Below are 19,529 nucleotides of genomic sequence, written 5' to 3' on the forward strand. Positions count from 1 at the left end.
CATTCAGGCTGACGGACCTACTTACTGAGACTGGACTTCTTTATGGGATATAAAAACAGGCTGTCGATTCTTAGAACTATCATTAGGGATCCCCTCGACGCATCTTATATTACCTAGCAAGAGACATGCATTTTTCATTCCTCCTTGCTGCTGTTGCTGCTTTGACAACATCTATGTCCATCAGTGGCAAATATGTCGACGAGTGCATACCACCACACTATCCTTGCGGCGCGGACCAAGAAATCCCAAACAGATTCCCATGCTGCGCAGACCCGAACGATATTAAATGCAAATTGGATGCGAGTATCCATCGGCTTTGCACCTAGGATTCGACCCCATGACTTACCCTTGCACCTTGTATCAACAGGTTGCCAGCAACATACATAAATGTGTGGATTGATTGGCTCGGAAAACTGAGCGTGTTCATAACAGTGGGTCGTTTTTCTGCTTTCATGTTGTCCCAGCAGTCAATTGACGACACGATATGCAGTTAATTGGTAGCTCTTGCAACACGAATTCTTTACCTCGAACACTCAGAATAATGAATTAGAAAACTTTCTCGCAATCATAAACCATTCAGTTCTCGGCTTACAATTTTCCACAATGCACAAGTTATTCGCTCAAGTCATAAGCATCAAGAGGAGGAAGGTAGTGGCCACGTTTAATCAAAGTAGTTTATCATCGATGTTCGCCTGGTGCGATTTCGTCAGGAGATTATTTATGACTGGATGCACACATCTCGGATGATTTTGATGGCAGATTTGATGCACTCTGTTGAGAGAGGCGTGAGGAAGGTGTAATCATAGGTCCGTGAAAGAGGTGCTTGAGGATCAGCGCCAGCTGTGATATCCACAACCCGGAGTCCACAGAACGGTTAAAGTTACAGTTTAGAATTGAAGGGCTCATCATATATAGCACGAAGAGCAAGTAACATTTGTTACATGAGACAACGGTGACGAACGACGGGGCTGTTGGGCAGCTAGCGCAACGAGTCGAACGTTGAGACTTAACCGGACTTTGCAAGGCCTTAGCAAAAGTTCACGTGTTCTCTGATCCCCGTACGTGAAAATATGGTCATGTGAACGGGTCCATGCGCCGCAGGCGCGTGGGAAAGCTGCGAAGGGGTCACTCTCTCGGAAATCGGAGGTCTCGCGAAGGGGTGCGAAGGGGTTGACGGTGAGTCTGCGACTATCTTTCGGATTCTTTCCTCGCCTATCAGTATTGACTCAAATAAACATCTCAGGAGTCTTGTGTATCGCGAGAAGATGCACTTGGGTGCAGTAATAGGTGAGTTATGTTGCCGTGATTCTGTACTAATTTAAGCTTCAGTGGAATATTGTAGGGTTTCTCGGTGAATTTCACTGACGGCTCACTTCCTGCAGGTCCTTAAGCTTTACAAGATGCTTCATCATCCCAAAGGAGCACCCGTACGTCCATGCAATTCTACTCTCTTCCGAATGGCTGACATCAGGAACACCTATACATATAATTGGCACATCCCATCCACGCAATCCTACTTTCTACGTTCGAATAATGGCAGCGCCCATCCACACAATCCTACTTTCTACGTTCGAATAATGGCAGTGCCTGTCCACGCACGCAATCCTACTTTCTACCGTTTGAATTAATGGCAGGAAGCTTGTAGTTATTATCACCGGTGATGTACGATTGCCATTTGTCCTTACGGTTTGTCCTTACGCAACTCAGGTTGTCCGCTCCATCTCTCGGAATTTTCGGTTGCACTACTGTGACATTAAATACATATGGTGAATTAGGTACGTCAATTCACTTCTTCCTTTCCCTCCAAACCAAACTCATTCCCCCGCATACAGGTCCTCCACATCCAAGTCTTCTTCAATCTCTTCTTTGGCACACTCCAAAGCAGCGGTGTGCATGGCCTTTATTACTTTCTCCGTTTGTTTAAAGCTGCTGACATGTTTGTACACATTCTGAATTATAGTTGCCTGAAAAGCCCGAGCGTGTGGCAAGTTGCTTGACATGCTCGTCATACCCAAACTGCGCAAAGCGTGCGATATCTTGAGCATGGATTTGATGGTCTGCATGGACATCGACAGTCTCGGCATCTGACTCAGTATTTCCTCCTTTGATAGCTTGTCCCCCAGGAGCCTTGGAGGAAGAAGAGACATTTTGAGGATGTACAGGTGACATTGAGTATTAGCTATACGGCAGTACAATTAGTTTTGTAACTAGTTTGAATTCAATTTGTTTGTTCCCACCAATCAGGATTGATAACAAATTTCTTGCAACTGGCAATTTGGCACAAACAATATAGTTATGATTATGTGGGTACGAGACAGACACTAGTAGTGCGTGTCAAAGTTCAAGGTCAGGTATGGGTAGGGGTCTGCCTTTGGGGTACCCGTACCCTCACCCACACCCTTTCTCGGGTTGAACCGTCAAAATGATAATATGAGACTACTTAATTGAGAACTCCGCAACATGAATAGTACACAAAAAAACCTTAAGAAAGCCACAAGTGTCAAACTCTGAACTAACTAATCATCACAATAACACCTGCCCAACTCTACAACCAACCATGCAGCCAAATATATTTACTGCAGCTGCAAAACGGGTCACCAAGCTGACGGACAAGGCCAAAGCAGCAATCGAAGACAAACTCGAAGCAGCTGCCCCATCAAAGAAGCAGAAAATTGATGCCGCCAAGGGTGCAAGCGCAGTCTCAAGCAACCCTAAGAAGGCAAAACCAACCCCTCCAACTGGTACACCCAAAGATAGACCAGTCTCTGCCGAGGCCTCGTCATCTCCACCTGACGTGGGAACAGGTCCTGCACCTTGCAAGAATTGTCGTGCTGTGGTTCGGACTGAGGAAGAGGAGGCATTGCTACACAACGACCCAATTATTGTTGACAACAAGCATGAAAAAAGCGAAAATAAAAATGATAACCAAAGTTCGGGTCCAAAGAGTGCTGAGGATGAACGAAGTATGTTCCTAATACACGAAAAAATGCAACTAATTAGAATTACAACAGAACAGCTCATGGATGAATGGGTCTCACCGGTCTATGCATTTTTTGAACCCACTCCCCGCATCATTGAGATTGATGGACGACGAGCACATGAGTTCAAATGTTGCGCGAAAGCATGCAAGGCAAGCATCCACCGCTTCCTGGACAAAAAAGACGCGCACTCCACTGGCAATATGCGCAAACATATAAAGTCTTGTTGGGGCGAAGAGATATTGAGTGCGGCTGATGAGGCCAAGGACGCCAACGAAGTCCGTACAAGGATTGTCGGAAGTTTTCTGAAGAACGGAACAATTACTGCATCATTTGAACGAAAAGGTAAAGGTAAAGTGACTTACTCGCACCGCCAGCACACACAGGCAGAAATGAAGTGAGATCTTCGCATTATCATTGATGTTGGGGCTGAAGCCATCTTGTTCCAGGGCAGGAATTGTGTGGTGGGTATCGGAAAGCCTGCAGTCCATTCGAAGTTGTTAAGGACCGAGGATTCCAATCGTTAATGAAAATGGGAAGGCCCGAATACTACTTACCTTCGCCATCTACAGTCTCGTGTGATGTTTGGCTCATCTTTGCAAAGACTTGCCAACGAGTCACTAAAATGTTACAAGTCAGTTCAAAACATATGCTGGAAATTCAGATTGAAAAAACTTACTAGGAATATAACAGCAAAATTAACTTCACAACAGATGGATGGAGCTCACCAAACCACTGAGCATTTGTTGCATTCTCGGTACACCTCGAGCATAATGGTGTTCCGCTAAGCCTACTGTTAGACATAATTGAAGTTGCAAAGGTAAATCTCTTACCTTAATAAATGCGCGGCTGCTAATGTTGTGATAGTCACACACTGGCAAGGAGTTGGCCAATGTGTTTGTGGAGATGCTAAAAGAATTTTGTATTTCAGAAAAGGTAAATTTTAAAGACAAACATGCAGTAACTTACATGATTGGTCCAGATCTTGAGCGTGACATGCGATAACGCATTGAATAACAATGTTATGGTGGATAAACTTGCGGCTAGTGTACCTGCATTCGGAGGGACAGCAAGTCACACTTGCTGTTTCCTGCACACCGTAAACCTCATTGCGAAATCGTTGATTCGCGAGTTCGATGTGACGAAGAAGCATGCTGACATAGCCTTGGACTCGGCAACAGCCACCAATGACAACGACGACAGCATACAGGTGGAACTTGATGAGCTGAGTGAAGAAATCGATAGGGAGGATGCAGAGATGATTGCAGAGGATGATGAGCTTAAAGACAATGATGATGGTTGGGTGAATGAAATGGAGGAGCTGGCCGATGATGAGCGATTCGCGCTGGAAGCAAGCATTCTTCCAGTTAAGTTGGCACTTGTAAAGGTAAGTAAAAAAAAAACACATACCTTCAAGCTAACATGGTCTCCTAGGTGCGCAAACTCACACACAAGATCATCCATTCGACAACTGTTATTCTTCCGGCCTGGTGTGAGATCCTCGAAGACATGAAGTTCCAAGTCACGCTGATGCCACGTGACGTGTTGACTCGCTGGAACTCCACCTTGGATATGCTCGAGTATGCACTCAAGCATCAGATAGCCGTTGATACAGTAACACAGAGGCGTGTGTTGGGTCTCCGGAAGTTTGAGTTGGGTGATCATGAGTGGGACATTATCGCACAGCTTCAGGATATTCTCAAGGTATGTCCAAGCAAACCACAACTACTGCGCTAATGTATTACCTAAGATTCTGAAGGATACAACATTGTTCTTCTCCTGCGCTACACCCAACCTTGCCACTGTCATTCCTGCCATGGATCTCATAGACGAGAAATTGATGTTCATACTCCCACAACAAAAAATACTCGCCAGCTATTTGTGCTGCAGTTCACTTGGCCAAGGAAACATTAAACAGGTACTATGAACTTACTGATCGCTCTGAAGTGTATCACATCACAATGGGTATGTTTTTTTTGTTTTGTTTGGCCTCATCATCATTGCTAACTAATGTTTGATATAACTTGAACTACAGTACTACACCCTCGCCATAAACTAGCTTACTTCAAGACAGCTCGATGGGAGGACGACTGGATCAACACTGCCAAGACGCTTGTACGTGACTGAATTCGCGCATGCCTACTGTGATTCAGATGTCGAAGGAGACAATGTTGAGATGGTGTCTGCAGAGGATGGTCCACACATCTCAGTATGTTTTTTTATTCGTTGTTTCAGTCACTCAACAATATATAAGAGCACAAACATTTTCGACTCTTTGCCGGCACTCGCACCTCCCAAGGCAACAGACCTACGCAACGAGTTAGACCAATACCTTGGCACAGACATTGAGAATGTCACTGATGCAGTAGCTTGGTGGCACGCACACCGTTCATCTTACCCACAATTGTCTCAAATGGCACTCGATTATTTGACCATCCCTGGTAAGCTTTATTCTGCATCGTAATTACTAACAAATAGCTAACTAATTACCAACAGCCACGTCTGTTGACATCGAATGGCTATTTAGCCATGGACATCTCTTACTCTTGCATGTCCGTTCATGTCTATCAGCCCAATCAACTTGTGCACTGCTATGCCTCGGCTCCTGGAGCAGCCTCAATCTTGTGAAGACCAAGGATGTTATAAAGGTTAGCAATATGTCTGATGTCAAAGGGGAGGAGGAAGAGCTCGAGGATGGTTGGGACCGGATTGACATCATGTTTCAGTAGCTACTACACATGTTTTGTAAAGTAAGGTATAATGCATTTTACTCTGGACCTGCGGGTGCACCCTTGAAGGGTCCGGGTCCAGGTACCTTTTACTTGTACCCACTGCAAAACCCACACCCCTTGTTGGGGTATGGGTATACCTTGGGGTGCGGGTGCGGGTGACGTCTCCGACACCCCAGGGTTTACCCGTGCAGATCCCTATGCACAGCTCCACTGCGAGAGTTGCAGGAATGATCCAACAAGTAAGAAGGGTCTAGAAAGCAAGTGTGAGCATAACAACTTGAACAACTGAAAGACGAACCTCAAGGGACACTGCTTCATAACGACAAACCCAGACTTCTGGTGCAATTGGTCCCACTGGTCCATTCTGGGTAAGTTGATGAATTTTGGCTGGTGATTGATGTTCAGTGGCTGAGTTACATTCACTGGCAGCAGATGTACCAATATTTTTCTACAGATGCGCTGTTACTTGTGAGCTGTTCGACCTAGTCATCGAGTTGCGCCCATCATCTACGACGGGAACTCTTGCTGAAAACATCCGATGTGAGTGGCACTATCTACTTCTCAAACACTAGTCTAACACACCTTCAAAGAACTTCATTTACTTGAGTACAACAGGCGGAAGCTGGAATACCTTAAAGCTTGGAAAGCACGTCAAACAACACGACATGGGATGGATTTCTTTAGCCCGAATCCACTTCGGGCATTCTCAGATCCTTATGACATAAAGGAGTACAATGCAAGGCCAATCTCGCATGACATGGTCAGCGAGATCTTCCAGAAGTTTGTGTCAGCAATGCGGGAAAGGGAGTCAGAGGAATATCTTTGCTCTCTCTCTGGTGAGAAATTTCTCCGCTATCAGCACTTGACACTCACCTTGTGTGCTGAGCAGGCATAAGCATTTCGTTCAACAACACATTCTGTGCTGCTATGAAGGCAACCATAACTAACTGAGAAAAACAGAAGTCGAAGGTCCTGAAGGAAGGGATTATAAGTCTGATGAACGAGAATAATGAGATTGTGGGCTGGGTAAGTCATCTTTCGCAAACCTAAACTAATACAGCTGACTCGGATTACTACATTAGTGCTTCTGTCATGGCCAGTCAAATGCCGAAATAAGTGAGCTCCTTGAAGGCCTCAAGATATGATGTGAGGCTCTTGATGTCCCTCCACCTGGAGTATTTGTCACCGACAACTGCTGCCATGTCTGCAGTGCTGTGAATGTTGTCTTCCCGGATGCTACCATGAAGCTTGATGTCTGGCATTTCATTATGAGGCAAGTACATTTTCCTTTGCCTCTAACAATCTACAAGCTAATTCTAAGCAAGGTATGCAACTGTAATCCTTAATCCCTCCAAGAATCCCCACCGGAAAGAGGTAGTCACAGAAATCTCAGCCTGTATCCTGCAGACACATGCTGAAGGTGGGAATCCTGCGAAGTACTGGGACAGAACAGAGCAGGAGACAAGACTCACCTCAACGTTCGAGAGATGGGCATGCGAAGGCACAGTTTGGTCAGCAGGGGCACATAGAGTGAGTACTTGTCCCATGAAATACTGTTTCACGCTAACATCAATGTCAGGTTCATGAGGAACAGCTCAAACATGTATGGAAAGGCTGCCTTGAACATCAGCAGCAGGACATACAAACAGATGGAAGCCGTGTGGAGGGGTCTCACAAAGGCTAGAACTCACTCCAGTGTGCACACATGAGCAGTATTGTAACCTTCACAGGCCTTTGCCACGACTTTGTTCTTCAACGAAACATTTGTGTTGCCTTTTCAAGGGTGAGAAAATCGGACTTCATTGCGTCAACTCATGGCTCTCATCATGTTCACCTCGTCAACAGGATCGTGAAGCAATTCAACTACCTCCGGCTTGAAGAAAAGGCCACCAGCACATGTTGCCTGCCAGAGCTCATTGAAACCCTGTCCAAGGAACATTTTGGGCTTGTTGAATCAAGTTTTGTGTCTACATTTGGTGGGCTACTGGATGTCAAGGCTGAAGAGTCACCAGTGGAGCTCGATATGACCAGCCCAAAGTTGCTTGAGGCACTCAGTGGTGAAGGCAATGCACTTGACCTTGCCCTGCAGTCTGCGAGGTTCAATATACTTGAGGAACTTGACATTGACCCACAGCTTTTTTCCCAACCTCAGGTGCCCTTTGATGCACAGCCGCTGTCACTGTCCTGCCCTCCTGCAACTACCGCAATCCCCACAGCCACAGTGGCAGAAGTTGCTGACACTAGCAAGGCCCAGTCTCATTTGGCCGTCATCACAGCAAACGCTCAGCTACAACCGACAATGAAGTGCAAGGCAGATGACATCATCGTCATCTCAGAAAATGAGTCTGAAGATGCTGGCCAACCCAGGGCAGCAGCATGCAAGCCACCCCGCAAAATCATGTGGCATATGACCACCACTACTGGTGGTGATACTCCAGAAGTCACTACATCACTGTCAACTCAGGTAAGCCCACTCTTCCTCTTCAACAATCCTCCTTCTACCAATGACTCGTCTTACAAAAAATACACGGCTTCATATGAAAAACTTCATTTTCCTTGCATTCTCCCTTCTACTGATACCTACTTCCCTCTTCTACCAACGACTCATCTTACAAAAATACATGGCCTCTACCTCCCTCTTCCTCTTCTACCAACAACTTGTCTTACGAAAAATACACAGCTTCGTATGAAAAACTTCATTTTACTCCCATTCTCCCTCCTATTGATACCTACCTCCCTCTTCCTCTTCTACCAACAACTCATCTTATGAAAAATTCATGGCCTTGTATGAAAAACTTCATTTTCCTCCCATTCTCCCTTCCATTATACCTACCTCTGATCCACATTGCAGGGGATTTCTCCAGTCACACTGGACCACTACCTCAAACCAAGAAGCCAGCTGCCATACTGCAAAGTTCTCTCACGACAACCATCAGATGCCAGCGCCAGCACTCAGTGTCAACTTCCTGCAGTCATACCCAGCTCCACTCCCCCAAACCCAGTTGCAGTGATCAGTCCTGCTGGTACTACCGCTCTCGCACCCATTCTGAGGCCCCCAGGGATGACCCGTTCTCAACACTTCTTCACCATTGCAACAAGAATTGATGCCCGCGCCATGCAAATCTCTGGCAATACCGAGTTCCACTTGTTCATGGACATGTGAGCTGAGTTTGCATAGATCTCCTTCAAGATGATGCCCAAACAGAGGGCTGTAGCTACTGAGACCTACAATAACCGTCTCGAGGAGAAGAATCGTGCTAATGGGCTCGAAACAGTGAAGAAGAACCCTCAGGCCCTTCTCTGAAAGCTTGGTGAGATAGAGGTGGCTGTGATGAACTGTGTGGCAAAGAGTGACTTCAAATGTGAGTTCAACTGCTTCACACAGTGGGCATTTTTTATGTGCTAACTACTTGTACAATACAGCATGTTCTGGTTCAGAAACCTTCTGGAGAAGGGACTGTCAAGCTATTGAGCTCGTCAAGGCTGAGCCTGGGAAGAAGGTGCGCATTGCTTTCTTGAAAAATTTTGTGTTTGCTCACTCTCTAGTATCTACCCTTGCTTCCCAGATTCGCAAGGCACACACATGCTCCCACTGCAAGACCATCATGTACCCCGGTCCTGAGAACTCGGGGTACAACCATTGACGGGGTTTCTGTGCTGATGGCACCAAGCAGGTGTCCAAAAACGAGCCGCCTCCACCCTGGCCACAGCCACCAGGCATATTCTCTGAAGGCAAGCACTTCCATCCATGCGCCTTCCTCAAAACTGTCAAGCAAATCTATGAGCAAGTGTTCCTACGGCCTTCTGGTGAAAGCCCTGCCCTCGAACAGGAGGCATTTGCGACCATGCTGCTGGACCGATCAACGACACTCGAATCAAGGACTGTGTTGTTTAAGTTGTATGAGGAGCTCGAGATTGATGGAACGACACTGGATGCACTGCTCACTGTGCACAATGGTGTCAAGCACCTTCGCGTCGAGTATCCCCAGGAGCACTGGGCCACCTCGTAGTATTTTTTTAAGAACCTTCATTCCAATTCATGCTATTGACACTTGTCTCATCCTCATTTTTCTTAGCGTTTTTCACTACCCTAATGTCCACATTTTGTACATACATTGACTTCTTCTCGCCTCCATCTGTCCCCGTCCTCCACTTCGCACTGTTCTCTCCCTGTTCCGCATGATAGCTAGTGTTGTGTCCTCCTTCCTCCATTTTTTCAACAAATATCACGTGATTTTCGAATTGGTTGCCAAATGGTCCTTCACGTGCACGACCATTTTGGTGTCACATGAGACCAAAAATGGTCCACCCCTTCACATGGCGAAGTTGCCCTGTACGTCACGTTATCCACATCACCAAAATTGCTCATCCTATACCTAACTATATATACACCTGTAACGGCTGTGACACACTGTATGGACTGTGACGACTGTCTACAATTGGGTGTCAGATATATGAGAATACAAGGAAACAATTTTTATGATATAGTCAGAGGAATGTTCCAGAGTTGTGATATGTGTGAATACATGTTCCAGATCGCTACCATATGACATTGCATTATATCACACAATCATGCTGATATCTGATTATAACAACATATCATTGCGCTATTCAAATACATGTAGTATATTAACATTATAATGTAGTATTAACGTGGCAACAGTGTACCAATCGACTGGACATGAGTGCAAAGTTGGAAACAAAAACAGAGCATACAGGTGACATCATTGAGTGCGGCAGAATGAAAAAAAGAAATATACGAGCAGCTGTGGGTCCATGCGAGTATTGTAAGTCTGTGAAAGTGTACAGTGGCAGATGATTATTGTAATGAGCATGTGAATGGAGATGAAATAAAATGAAGCAGTAGTGTGATACTAGATACAAACAAGCAAAAGTCATTAGAATCATGCCAACTACAAAACTGTTGTGACTTACCTTGAATAATCATTTCCTGGACTTGCGCTTAGTCGAAGCCTTCTTGGGTTTCGTAGCACCGCCCTTTCATGTGCATTTGACTGGCTGAGGGACTTCTTGCTCTTCTTCCGTCAAAGGATCATCATCATTAAACAAATCATCAACGTGCATGGTGATGTCTTTGTGCTTGTACGAGGTGCCAGTGAAGCAGGGGTAGGGGAGCGTGCAGGTATGAGACACCATGTACTGCTCAAGAGCAACACGAACAGGGTGAACTAACACGCTGGCATGGTGAAACGGCGGGAGCTGCGGGATGATTGGAGTTCCTCGAGGATGCATTCGAGACAGAGGGAGACGTTGATTGCATAGTTCATGTTGAGGGCCTTTTTGAAGCGGCCTGCATGTATGAAGCCTGTGTGTGTTGTGTTAGTATTAAATGGCTAGAGGGAGGAGTAACCTTGGTGTCTGTGTTGTGGTCTTGTGATCCAACCGATCCCATGATTTGCATAGTACTCGATATGCTCTTTTGCCTGGTATGGTGGGAGGAGACGGAGGCCATCATCATTGATGAAAAGGCTGGATGTGCTGCCCTGACGTGCGTATGTTTGCATTGCTGCTTTGATGGATGTGAGGGAGGGTGTGCTAGGATGGTTTAGTGAGGATTAGGGAGCAAGGAGGAGACTTACAGGACTATAGCAAGGCTTTCTTTGTAGACGGGCATTTGGATTGTGATGTGTGAGGGAGTGCATTGTCGATGACAGGGTTTGGAAGTGGTGGGATCGCAGAGTAGTAACGACTGTTTTGGTGGTAATGAGCAATGGGCCCGACTGTGAATGTGATAGTTTGGAATATTGTAAGAGTGAAGAACTGGAAAGAGTAAGCTGGTGTATAAGATATATAAGATATAAAAGGACATAGTTACCAAGGATACACAGAAAAGAAGAGGCAAGGGAGCACTGAGAGCAAAATAAGTGTAGTTGTCATCTAGGCGAAATTCTGAAAGGAGAGTGCAGACACCATTGCCGATAAAGACTAGAGAAAGTGAGGCAAAGAAAACAAAAAAGAGTATTGTGACTGACTGAAAGTGAGTGCGGCACAAAGACCATTGTATAGGGGAGCATACAACATGATTGGATGAGCTGGTTGTTTTTGTTCTAGCTTTTCTGGGTCTTCTTGTGAAGGAATGATACGACTGAGCCATGTTTGTCTTTGTGATTCTGAGTTCACAGATCAGCGACGTCTTCGGTCGGCAAGGCTTGAGCTCAACAGAGGATCAACAAACTCACATCCTGTCAAAAGGATCAGCGACGTGTTCGGTCAGTGAGGCTTGAGTGATGTCCGTTGTCCGTCTTTAAGTTTTCACTGTGATCCAGTAGTTCTCTGATGGAGATCTTGAATGTGTGGAGGAGTTCTCCATGACAGACCATGAGACCTAACTCAAATGAGGCATACACACTGACCCGTACTTTAGAAGATGGATCACACAGCCTAGAGTCATTCTCAATACCTGCAGGACAGACGATGTCAAGGACAGCTTACAGATGAGTTTTCCATGCATATATGCGCATGTGTGCTGTAAGGCTAGGTGTGAGTTCAACAGGGAATTGTGAATGAAGAGAAAAAGATACAAGACACAAGTATATACAAGAAGGAGAAACATTTGGTGTAAGATGGGGCCTGGAACCATTGTTGAAACGATGTTGAGATAAAGCAGAGGACTCACAGGAATGTGTCAAAAATGCCTAAGTCGTGCATTTGTACTTGTTTGGTGTTTATACCTTGGTGTAGTAGCCCATGGGTAGAGCGGAACGAGCCCTCTGAGAATCTCTAGTCCTGATTGAAACAGAAAGTTCATTCAGGTTCTGCCCATTACAACCCTGTGACAAATTTCATCATGTTAGTCAGTGCTGGTACAAAACTATAATGAGCTACATGTAATAATTATCACTACCATATAATGTCGCTATCACCTTACATCTACAATATAATCTTGCTGCCACCATGGTTGAGCTGCATTTACTGTGATGCCATTGTGGGGAGGCTGTATAATGTGCCTGGCTCATATGACACACGCATATATGGGGCCATAACATGGGAAAAATTCCAGATAAGGTAGTGTTACCTAATGTTACCTGTTGTGACATTTGGGCAGTTTTGGTGATGTGCTAATCACATCCGACAAACGCGCACTACCTATAGCGAGCGTTTGTCCGTTCTTGAGCTCGGATAGGGTTGTCCTCGCCCACAATTTCAATTGGCGTGCTGATCTGTCTCGTGCTCTGTCAAGGACATATTGGCCCATCTGGAACGCATGCTGGCAGAGATGAGAGATATTCGTACAGATCAACTATGTTTCAAAAGAAGTCATTTGAATGGCTGCATGGTGTATGTGCACACGATGTACTGCATATGATTACGTTGTTGGGGACTGGCGAACCAACGAAATTTTTTTGTTCCGAATTACATATACCCAGAAGCGTTTCAAATCTGGTAAATGACACGTAAAATTCCCTGTTGAGTTGCACCCAAATATGGTGCTTTATTCCCATCGCAGTGCCGTCGGAAACTTGATCATTGGGCATTAGTTGGGTGTGAGAGCATAAACGCGTTTGTTCAATCCATCATGGCCACTCCAGAGCTGGGAAAACCTCTTTTAGGGACTATCGAGGAGTGCGTATTTTCTTTTTGGCTCTTTGAACGCGTCCTTAAATATTAACAATTATCAGGTCTGGCTTGTCTGATACGCAGTTGTCCCGAACTGCTAGCAATGTTTCCGACCAGAGTGACGAAGAAGGTTTCACATACCCTGAATCAGACTCGGAAGAGGAGGAATTTGTTTACCCTGGTACCACAGAGGAGACTGCCGCTGTCGCTGGTGGAGGAGAGCTGCTTTCCTCAGAAGCAGTGGCGACTTCTATTACCGATCCAGTTTCAGAAGCAGAGCAAGAACATATACCCGTCTCACTTCCCATGGTGCAAGTAGATATAATCGCATCTCCAGTATCTTCGCCAGCTATACCGGTGACCCAACCTCATCCATCTCCTGCTCAGTTGGAAGCTTTGTCTGCAGCTGCTTCTTCTGGGGACCTGCCTCTTTTGAAGAAGCTCTTTCAGACAGCTTCGCAAACCGGTAAAGTTGAGGCCTTTGCACTCTCAAATGACGCGTCCCCTCGAACAGGCTTCACTGTTTTGCATGCTGCAGCTAGTCGAGGTTACTTAGACATTGTCAAGTGGCGTAAGCGATAACTTCATTGCTCTGGACATGCGCTTAAGTAATTGTCGTCTCAGTGGTAGAAGAATGTGGTGCAATTCCAGACCTAGAGGATCGCGAAGGAGAAGTAGGTGAAGACCTTTAGTTCACACAGACTGACCCTGATATGGTCACAAGACTGTTTTACACAAAGCCGCTCTTCATGGCCATCTACCAATCATCACATATTTACTACCGGATAGAGCAGACGTAAATGCTCGCGATGCTGATGGCTGGACAGCTCTCCACAACGCCTGTTCAAAAGTATGTCTTACGGATACCATCACTGTCGAGTTTCCTGCCAAGCATCTTACGCTTATTATATCTTAGGGCTATCTTGATATTGTGAGGTGGTTATGCGAGCATGGAGGTATTTCTAGTGTGGACGTTCGGAGTAAAGGTGGATGGACTCCTCTGAGTACGCATTCAATTTTCTTGTTCCCTATTCTCTCAAATGCTTTTCCAGTGAATGCGGCATCAAAAGGACACTCGCCTATCGTAATATATCTACTTACAAAGCAAGAAGCAAATCCTCTTGTCCGGAATATTTGGGGTGAGACTGCATATGACGCTGCTGCTGCAGTGTTCGAGATATGGATCTGTGAGGTGTGTCCACTTTCTTAATTATGGCAAACGTTTCCTTAAATCCCCCAGATCCTGCAAAAGTCAGAAGCAGAGCGATGGCGCGGAACAACTGTCCCATACAACCCTCTCGCAGTGCACACGACCATCCCATTGATCCTTTACGAGAACCAGCGCCTGGACGTACGACTGAAAACGTTGGCAGTGTCTGGTGGGAAGCCAAAATGGTCGCACTATGGCCTTGGGAGGCCGGGTCGACGTGCACTATTCGAGTTGAAACTGCCTTTCCCAAATGACGCGGGTGCCACGCTAGTTGCTGCCTGGCGTAGTGGCGTCCTGCTTCCACTCATCGAAGATCCTTGGACATTACCAGAAACAAGCTCCAGGAACGCCACTGAGGACTCTGAAAGAAGTCACTTCTGGCTGTGAGGACCAGCTAGTTATTTTTACCGAGCTTGCTTGCTAATCTGTCTTTTAGATCTGACTGGACATTGGACTACCCTGGTGTTGATGTGGAGGCAGCCTGGGAATATGCACAGGACTTTTCCTCGCCCGATGGAGCCTGGACCGCCGAACCGCCCCCTCAGCTCCAGTCTTTACTGAGCGGGAGTGGACTCATGACAGCTAGCTTGGGCACTCCTTCTAGAAGCCACAGCCGTACAAGCAGCAGCAGCTCAGTGACTTCTGTACACGCGGCCGCACGCGCCCCGACGTGGGTGAGACGCAGACGCTGGGTCCGCGTGATGCGTCGTAGGCTTGACATCCCACCTCTACCATTCCAGGAGCCGGATGGTGTCATGTATAATCTTGCATCTGACGGCTCTCTCATCCCATTCACTGAGGACGACCAGGGCGATTTTGGAGAAGGGGAAGGACAAGAACTCGGAGCGATGACATCCACAAGACCGTCATCGGCCCAGGATTATGTCTCTCGTGCTTGGTATCTAGTTGGAACTCAACGAGATGCTGTCGTCGCCGAGGAAACTTTATCTGCCGTCGAAGCAAGGCGTGCTATTGCCAAACTTGAGCGTGCAACTACTGAATTGCGACAGGGGATTCTTAGTAAGCCTTTTAATGCAGTCCCTTGACGCATCATTTAATTAGATGTTATCCAAGGCGATAGTGATACAGAACGAAAAACTCAGGCTGAAGTCCTGCTCAATGCCTATAGCAGAGAGCTCGAGCGTCGCCGACTCGCAGCTGGTAATCAAAGATGGCTTATCTCGGGCTCAGATGACGATTATATGGAAGACGACGACGATGATGAAGAGTTCCGTTATCCTGGTTATACGCCTCCAGGCGCGGCTGTCCACCCAACTTCCGTTTCTCGTCCACCTACGGATTTGACTCCTCACCTCTCTCAAGCACCTGACTTCCGCGTGCCCACTCATGAAGCACCTCAGAAAGTTTTAAGTCCCAGGTGGACTGCCCCGACACCTTACCAAGTCCATGCACAATGGGAAAGAGATGATATGGTTTCCAATTGTAATGATTGTCGTCGGCGGTTCGGATTTCTTTTAAGAAGAGTAAGTCCTACTACGTCGGGTTTGTTCCAATGATTGATTTGTGATCTTTCCCAGCATGTAAGATTAACCGCTACCGCCACCTATTCTTCTCATTGTCTGATCTTTCGTTAGCATTGTCGCAAGTGTGGTCGGATTTTTTGTGACCGTTGCTCTTCTCATCGAGCACTCCTCGATCCGTCCGTTATTGTTCGTGACCCTGTGTTCCCGGAATCCGCGGCATCCTCTTCAACTCAGCGTGTCTGTCAAGGGTGTCATGATGAGATCAATGCCAGTCTCCCCACCAGATTCTCAGGTTCCACCTCGTCCACCATGGAAAGAATCGTGGTCGATCAAAGAAGACTCATGACTCCTGGACAGCTCCACAGGCAGGGGTCTAGTTCACAACTAAGCGACCTTGCAGAGTAAGTCAGAGTCCTTGGTGACACTATAACTTGTTGGTGATGATGGCGACGATCCCAGGTGCCCTGTGTGCAGCACTAGCCTTGCAGATCTTGGACAACCGGCAGAACAAGAAGCCCACGTGAGGATTTGTCTAGAAGGAGACGCTGAGACGACACCTCAAAGTGCTAAATATCTGGTTTATAAGTTACCTGGCGAAAGCGCACTTCTGGGTGTCGAATGTAAGTTTTGTTTTATTGCTCGTATGACTATGATGCGAGTAGTTGTGGTTCCACAGGTGTTATTTGCCTAGAGGAATTTACAGAGGGTATGGACCTTTTATATCTCATGAGGGTCAACTATCTGACGTCGTAATTGCAGGCGCAGTTGTAGCGAGGCTCAGCTGCTTCTGTAGTTTCCACAATGGTCCGTGAGCACTTGCCTTCAGTAAGCACAGCCATGCTAATCAATGCTTGATCTAGCTTGTCTGTCCTCTTGGTTGAAGAGAGGTAGAAGCTGCCCCATTCACGCGCGGTAGACGAAAGACGCACAGGGTATCTTCAGTTTTGCTATTTGGTTTTCCAACACTCTCGAATCATATGCATGCTCATGCACACTTTCTCCAACTAACGTCACATAATACGACTACAAGTAAAATAGTGCATATCTCACATATTATAGGTATTATGTTATGCATGTCAATCACCATCCCTAGGTTCGAAGAAGGTGCTGTACCGCGCTCTGCTCTCATCAACTCGGATAATGCTAGAGAGCTCTTCGAAGTCCGGTTCGATAATGTCTTGACCTTTGACACCATCATCCTGGTCGTCTTCAAACCATGTTGACGGGTCTTCGTCATCATCATCGTCCTCATCCATATCATCTTCGAGGTCAGAATCCGTTGGCTTGTAGTTTCTGTTCACTTTAGTTAAAACTAGCGTAAAGATTGGTGAGCAATAAAACGCTCACATGAAGGCCCGCATCCGTGCATCCATTTCTGCTCTGGAAAGAACTTCACCTCTGATCGGGAGCCCTATGCGCCTCTTACGTTCGTCTAATCGTTGTTGTCTTGCTGCGTCTTGGGCATGGGCACGTTGTTCCAGCTCTACTGCTTCCTGTAAACTTAGCGAGCCGACCTGTTGAGCTCCATTTGGCGCGATGGGTGCCTTGAGTGTCGCAAGGATTTATCAGCGATCGAAAATAATACAAATATCATACTTACGTAGCGGGACAAAGCCCTATGTTTAGCATCGATTACACGAGGCATGCGCGGTTGGTCGACAATCATGATCTCGTCAGCATTGATGTTAGTCTTCTTAAGACCTCTGCGAATTTCTTCGATGCCCTCGAGTTCGAGCAGGCGAGATTCGATGGATGCTTGCTCGGCCGAAAGGCGTTGTCCGAGGGCAGACGTACAGGCTGATCTAAGAGGAAATGTGCGCAAGGTTAATAGTGGAGCCACGGAGGCTACCATCATCGCGAAGTACCTGGGGGCAAAAAATCCACGTACGACGAGCTTAACAGTTTTGCATTCTGATCGTGCTGGTCATGTAGTTCTCGCACAGTCATTTGGGAGATGGATTTGGGCTTGGGCTTTGGAGGTGCGCGAAAGCCTGGGAGTACGACGGTCTTCTTGGGACGCATTGGAGATGTGGGGGATTGAGGGCTGTGTGCGCGAAGGGGGGGCATGGTGTGCTAGTGAGGGTGATACTTATTGCTGCTATTATGAGCGACCGGCTTTATAGCCCGCTTAATCCAGCACGTTGCCGTTTTGGGTTTACCAGCGCGCAGTGATACACAGGCTACAACGTTGTACCGGCCGTTAGCTAAGTAAGACAATACAAAATACAGCTTATATTTTCGCGGTCGTAGTTATTGCTCTCAATGGTTATTACAATGCACCAGTCATTCAAAATTTACAGCTTTTCACATCGTTCTCACATAAACATATATCCCTGTCTCAAGGTAAGCATTTACAATGGTTTTACTGCAGTCCATACTCACGGCTCCAGGGGGCATAAACTCGTCATTATCAGGATCTCTTGAGTTCCCGCTTCCTGGAGGGCCACGCCGCGGTCTCCCATTGAAACTTGGGTTAAAGGGGCCAGGATTTGGTCCTATCGGATCAAAACGAGCACCCGGTGGGGCTCCCATCGGAGGGAGATAGCCGTCTCCACCCCATGGTCCTCGCATCTCCTGTCCCCGATTACCTCTCATACCAAATATTGGGTGATCTGGACCAACAAACATCCCGTCTCCTCCATTACCGGGAAATAGTGAAGGGGGCTGGAAAGGGTTAACACCACCGAAGGGATCAAGGTCTCGACGACCGATCTCCAGCGGATTGCGAGGTCGCAAACCGGGCGGTAAGTAGTATGGGTCATCTGGATAAGATGGCGAGTCTGGTCGTCGAGGGGCAGGAGGGGGATTCGCCGAACGGGGAGCGGGTCCAGCATTGCTGGATGAATCCTCAGTTTCTTCAATATAGCCTTCTTTGCGCAGTCCCGGAATAAGTTTTTGTATTATTTTGAGTTTGAGCTGAGATATGAAATCTGTGATACGATTGGACGAAATGAAGCCATGGACCAGCGGCGGGGCGTCCGACTTGGCTGCGTCATAGGGGTAGAATGACGGTGAGACAAAGTCGTTCGTTGCAACATCCAGAGACGCAGACTTGTCACTCTAAAATTCTCAATTAAATATTATTATTCGAATCCATAAAGCTGACGCACTTCGACTGCAATTGCGCTGATCAATGTACGCTGACCAAGCTTGATGACTTTCACGACAAACTCAAGGCCGCTTTGATCATGCCTGTAACGAAAGGTACGATCTACGAGTCCTTTTGTGTTCCAGTCATCAGGAAGGACGTTGTTGGGGTGTTCCTTTGCGGAAGATGTGTCGTCCGTTGCAATTAAACGAAATGAAAGTGCAGAGAAGGCTGTGTGGACAAGCGCTGCCAAACCGTCATGAGGAGACGTCAAGGTCTTGTTTGTCAGTGGTAGCACATCAAGAAGAAGTCCAACAAGTGCTGAAGGGTCCAATACGTTGTTGGCCATGAACTGAGTCTCGCACGTAGTAGCGTCGTGGTAAGCAAGATAATCGTTCGGAGGTTTTGAATGATCGTGACCTACTTATTAGTCAAGACCTTCCAGGTCTAACAAGACCA

General features: G+C 46.7%; 6 protein-coding genes across 6 annotated transcripts; 3 read left to right on the forward strand and 3 right to left on the reverse strand.

The window, feature by feature from the left end:
- Nucleotides 1–7,121: 7,121 nt before the first annotated feature.
- Nucleotides 7,122–8,873, forward strand: EDB93DRAFT_1245360 (uncharacterized protein; the record flags this gene model as incomplete). Its single annotated transcript, XM_041452312.1, has 5 exons — nucleotides 7,122–7,240; nucleotides 7,290–7,368; nucleotides 7,441–7,493; nucleotides 7,556–8,174; nucleotides 8,562–8,873. 5 exons carry the CDS (start codon nucleotides 7,122–7,124, stop codon nucleotides 8,871–8,873), a joined length of 1,182 nt encoding a protein of 393 aa, XP_041312527.1.
- Nucleotides 8,874–9,041: 168 nt separating this feature from the next.
- On the forward strand, nucleotides 9,042–9,720 carry EDB93DRAFT_1245361 (uncharacterized protein; the record flags this gene model as incomplete). Its single annotated transcript, XM_041452313.1, has 3 exons — nucleotides 9,042–9,072; nucleotides 9,134–9,210; nucleotides 9,385–9,720. The coding sequence occupies 3 exons, from the start codon at nucleotides 9,042–9,044 to the stop codon at nucleotides 9,718–9,720; spliced, it is 444 nt and encodes a 147-aa protein (XP_041312528.1).
- Nucleotides 9,721–11,064: 1,344 nt separating this feature from the next.
- Nucleotides 11,065–11,752, reverse strand: EDB93DRAFT_1245362 (uncharacterized protein; the record flags this gene model as incomplete). Its single annotated transcript, XM_041452314.1, has 4 exons — nucleotides 11,065–11,266; nucleotides 11,316–11,491; nucleotides 11,547–11,656; nucleotides 11,704–11,752. 4 exons carry the CDS (start codon nucleotides 11,750–11,752, stop codon nucleotides 11,065–11,067), a joined length of 537 nt encoding a protein of 178 aa, XP_041312529.1.
- A 2,587-nt stretch (nucleotides 11,753–14,339) lies between these two features.
- On the forward strand, nucleotides 14,340–16,898 carry EDB93DRAFT_1075662 (FYVE-domain-containing protein; the record flags this gene model as incomplete). Its single annotated transcript, XM_041445180.1, has 9 exons — nucleotides 14,340–14,480; nucleotides 14,529–14,881; nucleotides 14,935–15,518; nucleotides 15,573–15,982; nucleotides 16,094–16,383; nucleotides 16,442–16,602; nucleotides 16,659–16,688; nucleotides 16,742–16,786; nucleotides 16,843–16,898. Coding segments are annotated over 9 exons (2,070 nt in total), but the record flags the coding sequence as incomplete, so codon positions are not given.
- Nucleotides 16,764–18,124, reverse strand: EDB93DRAFT_1197791 (uncharacterized protein). The gene is made up of 4 exons (XM_041450906.1): nucleotides 17,871–18,124; nucleotides 17,583–17,784; nucleotides 17,330–17,526; nucleotides 16,764–17,275 (listed from the first exon to the last, which is right to left on the reverse strand). Exons 1-4 carry the CDS (start codon nucleotides 18,047–18,049, stop codon nucleotides 17,059–17,061), a joined length of 795 nt encoding a protein of 264 aa, XP_041312531.1. The 5' UTR covers nucleotides 18,050–18,124; the 3' UTR covers nucleotides 16,764–17,058.
- Nucleotides 18,125–19,468, reverse strand: EDB93DRAFT_1197794 (PI31 proteasome regulator N-terminal-domain-containing protein). Its single transcript, XM_041450907.1, has 3 exons — nucleotides 19,093–19,468; nucleotides 18,365–19,042; nucleotides 18,125–18,315 (listed from the first exon to the last, which is right to left on the reverse strand). The coding sequence occupies exons 1-3, from the start codon at nucleotides 19,417–19,419 to the stop codon at nucleotides 18,298–18,300; spliced, it is 1,023 nt and encodes a 340-aa protein (XP_041312532.1). The 5' UTR covers nucleotides 19,420–19,468; the 3' UTR covers nucleotides 18,125–18,297.
- Between the last annotated feature and the right edge of the window lie 61 nt (nucleotides 19,469–19,529).

This window comes from Suillus bovinus (genome assembly GCF_016758785.1).
Source record: "Suillus bovinus strain UH-Sbo-P2 chromosome Unknown EDB93scaffold_3, whole genome shotgun sequence".
NCBI lineage: Eukaryota > Fungi > Basidiomycota > Agaricomycetes > Boletales > Suillaceae > Suillus > Suillus bovinus.

Coding starts and splice junctions, on each gene's coding strand:
- EDB93DRAFT_1197794 (XM_041450907.1), bottom strand. CDS start 19,419: ATGGCCAACAACGTATTGGACCCTTCAGCACTTGTTGGACTTCTTCTT. Junction 19,043..19,092: donor TCAGCGCAATTGCAGTCGAA/GTGCGTCAGCTT, acceptor TGAGAATTTTAG/AGTGACAAGTCTGCGTCTCT.
- EDB93DRAFT_1197791 (XM_041450906.1), bottom strand. CDS start 18,049: ATGCCCCCCCTTCGCGCACACAGCCCTCAATCCCCCACATCTCCAATG. Junction 17,785..17,870: donor GCAAAACTGTTAAGCTCGTC/GTACGTGGATTT, acceptor ATTTCCTCTTAG/ATCAGCCTGTACGTCTGCCC. Junction 17,527..17,582: donor ATAGGGCTTTGTCCCGCTAC/GTAAGTATGATA, acceptor GCGACACTCAAG/GCACCCATCGCGCCAAATGG.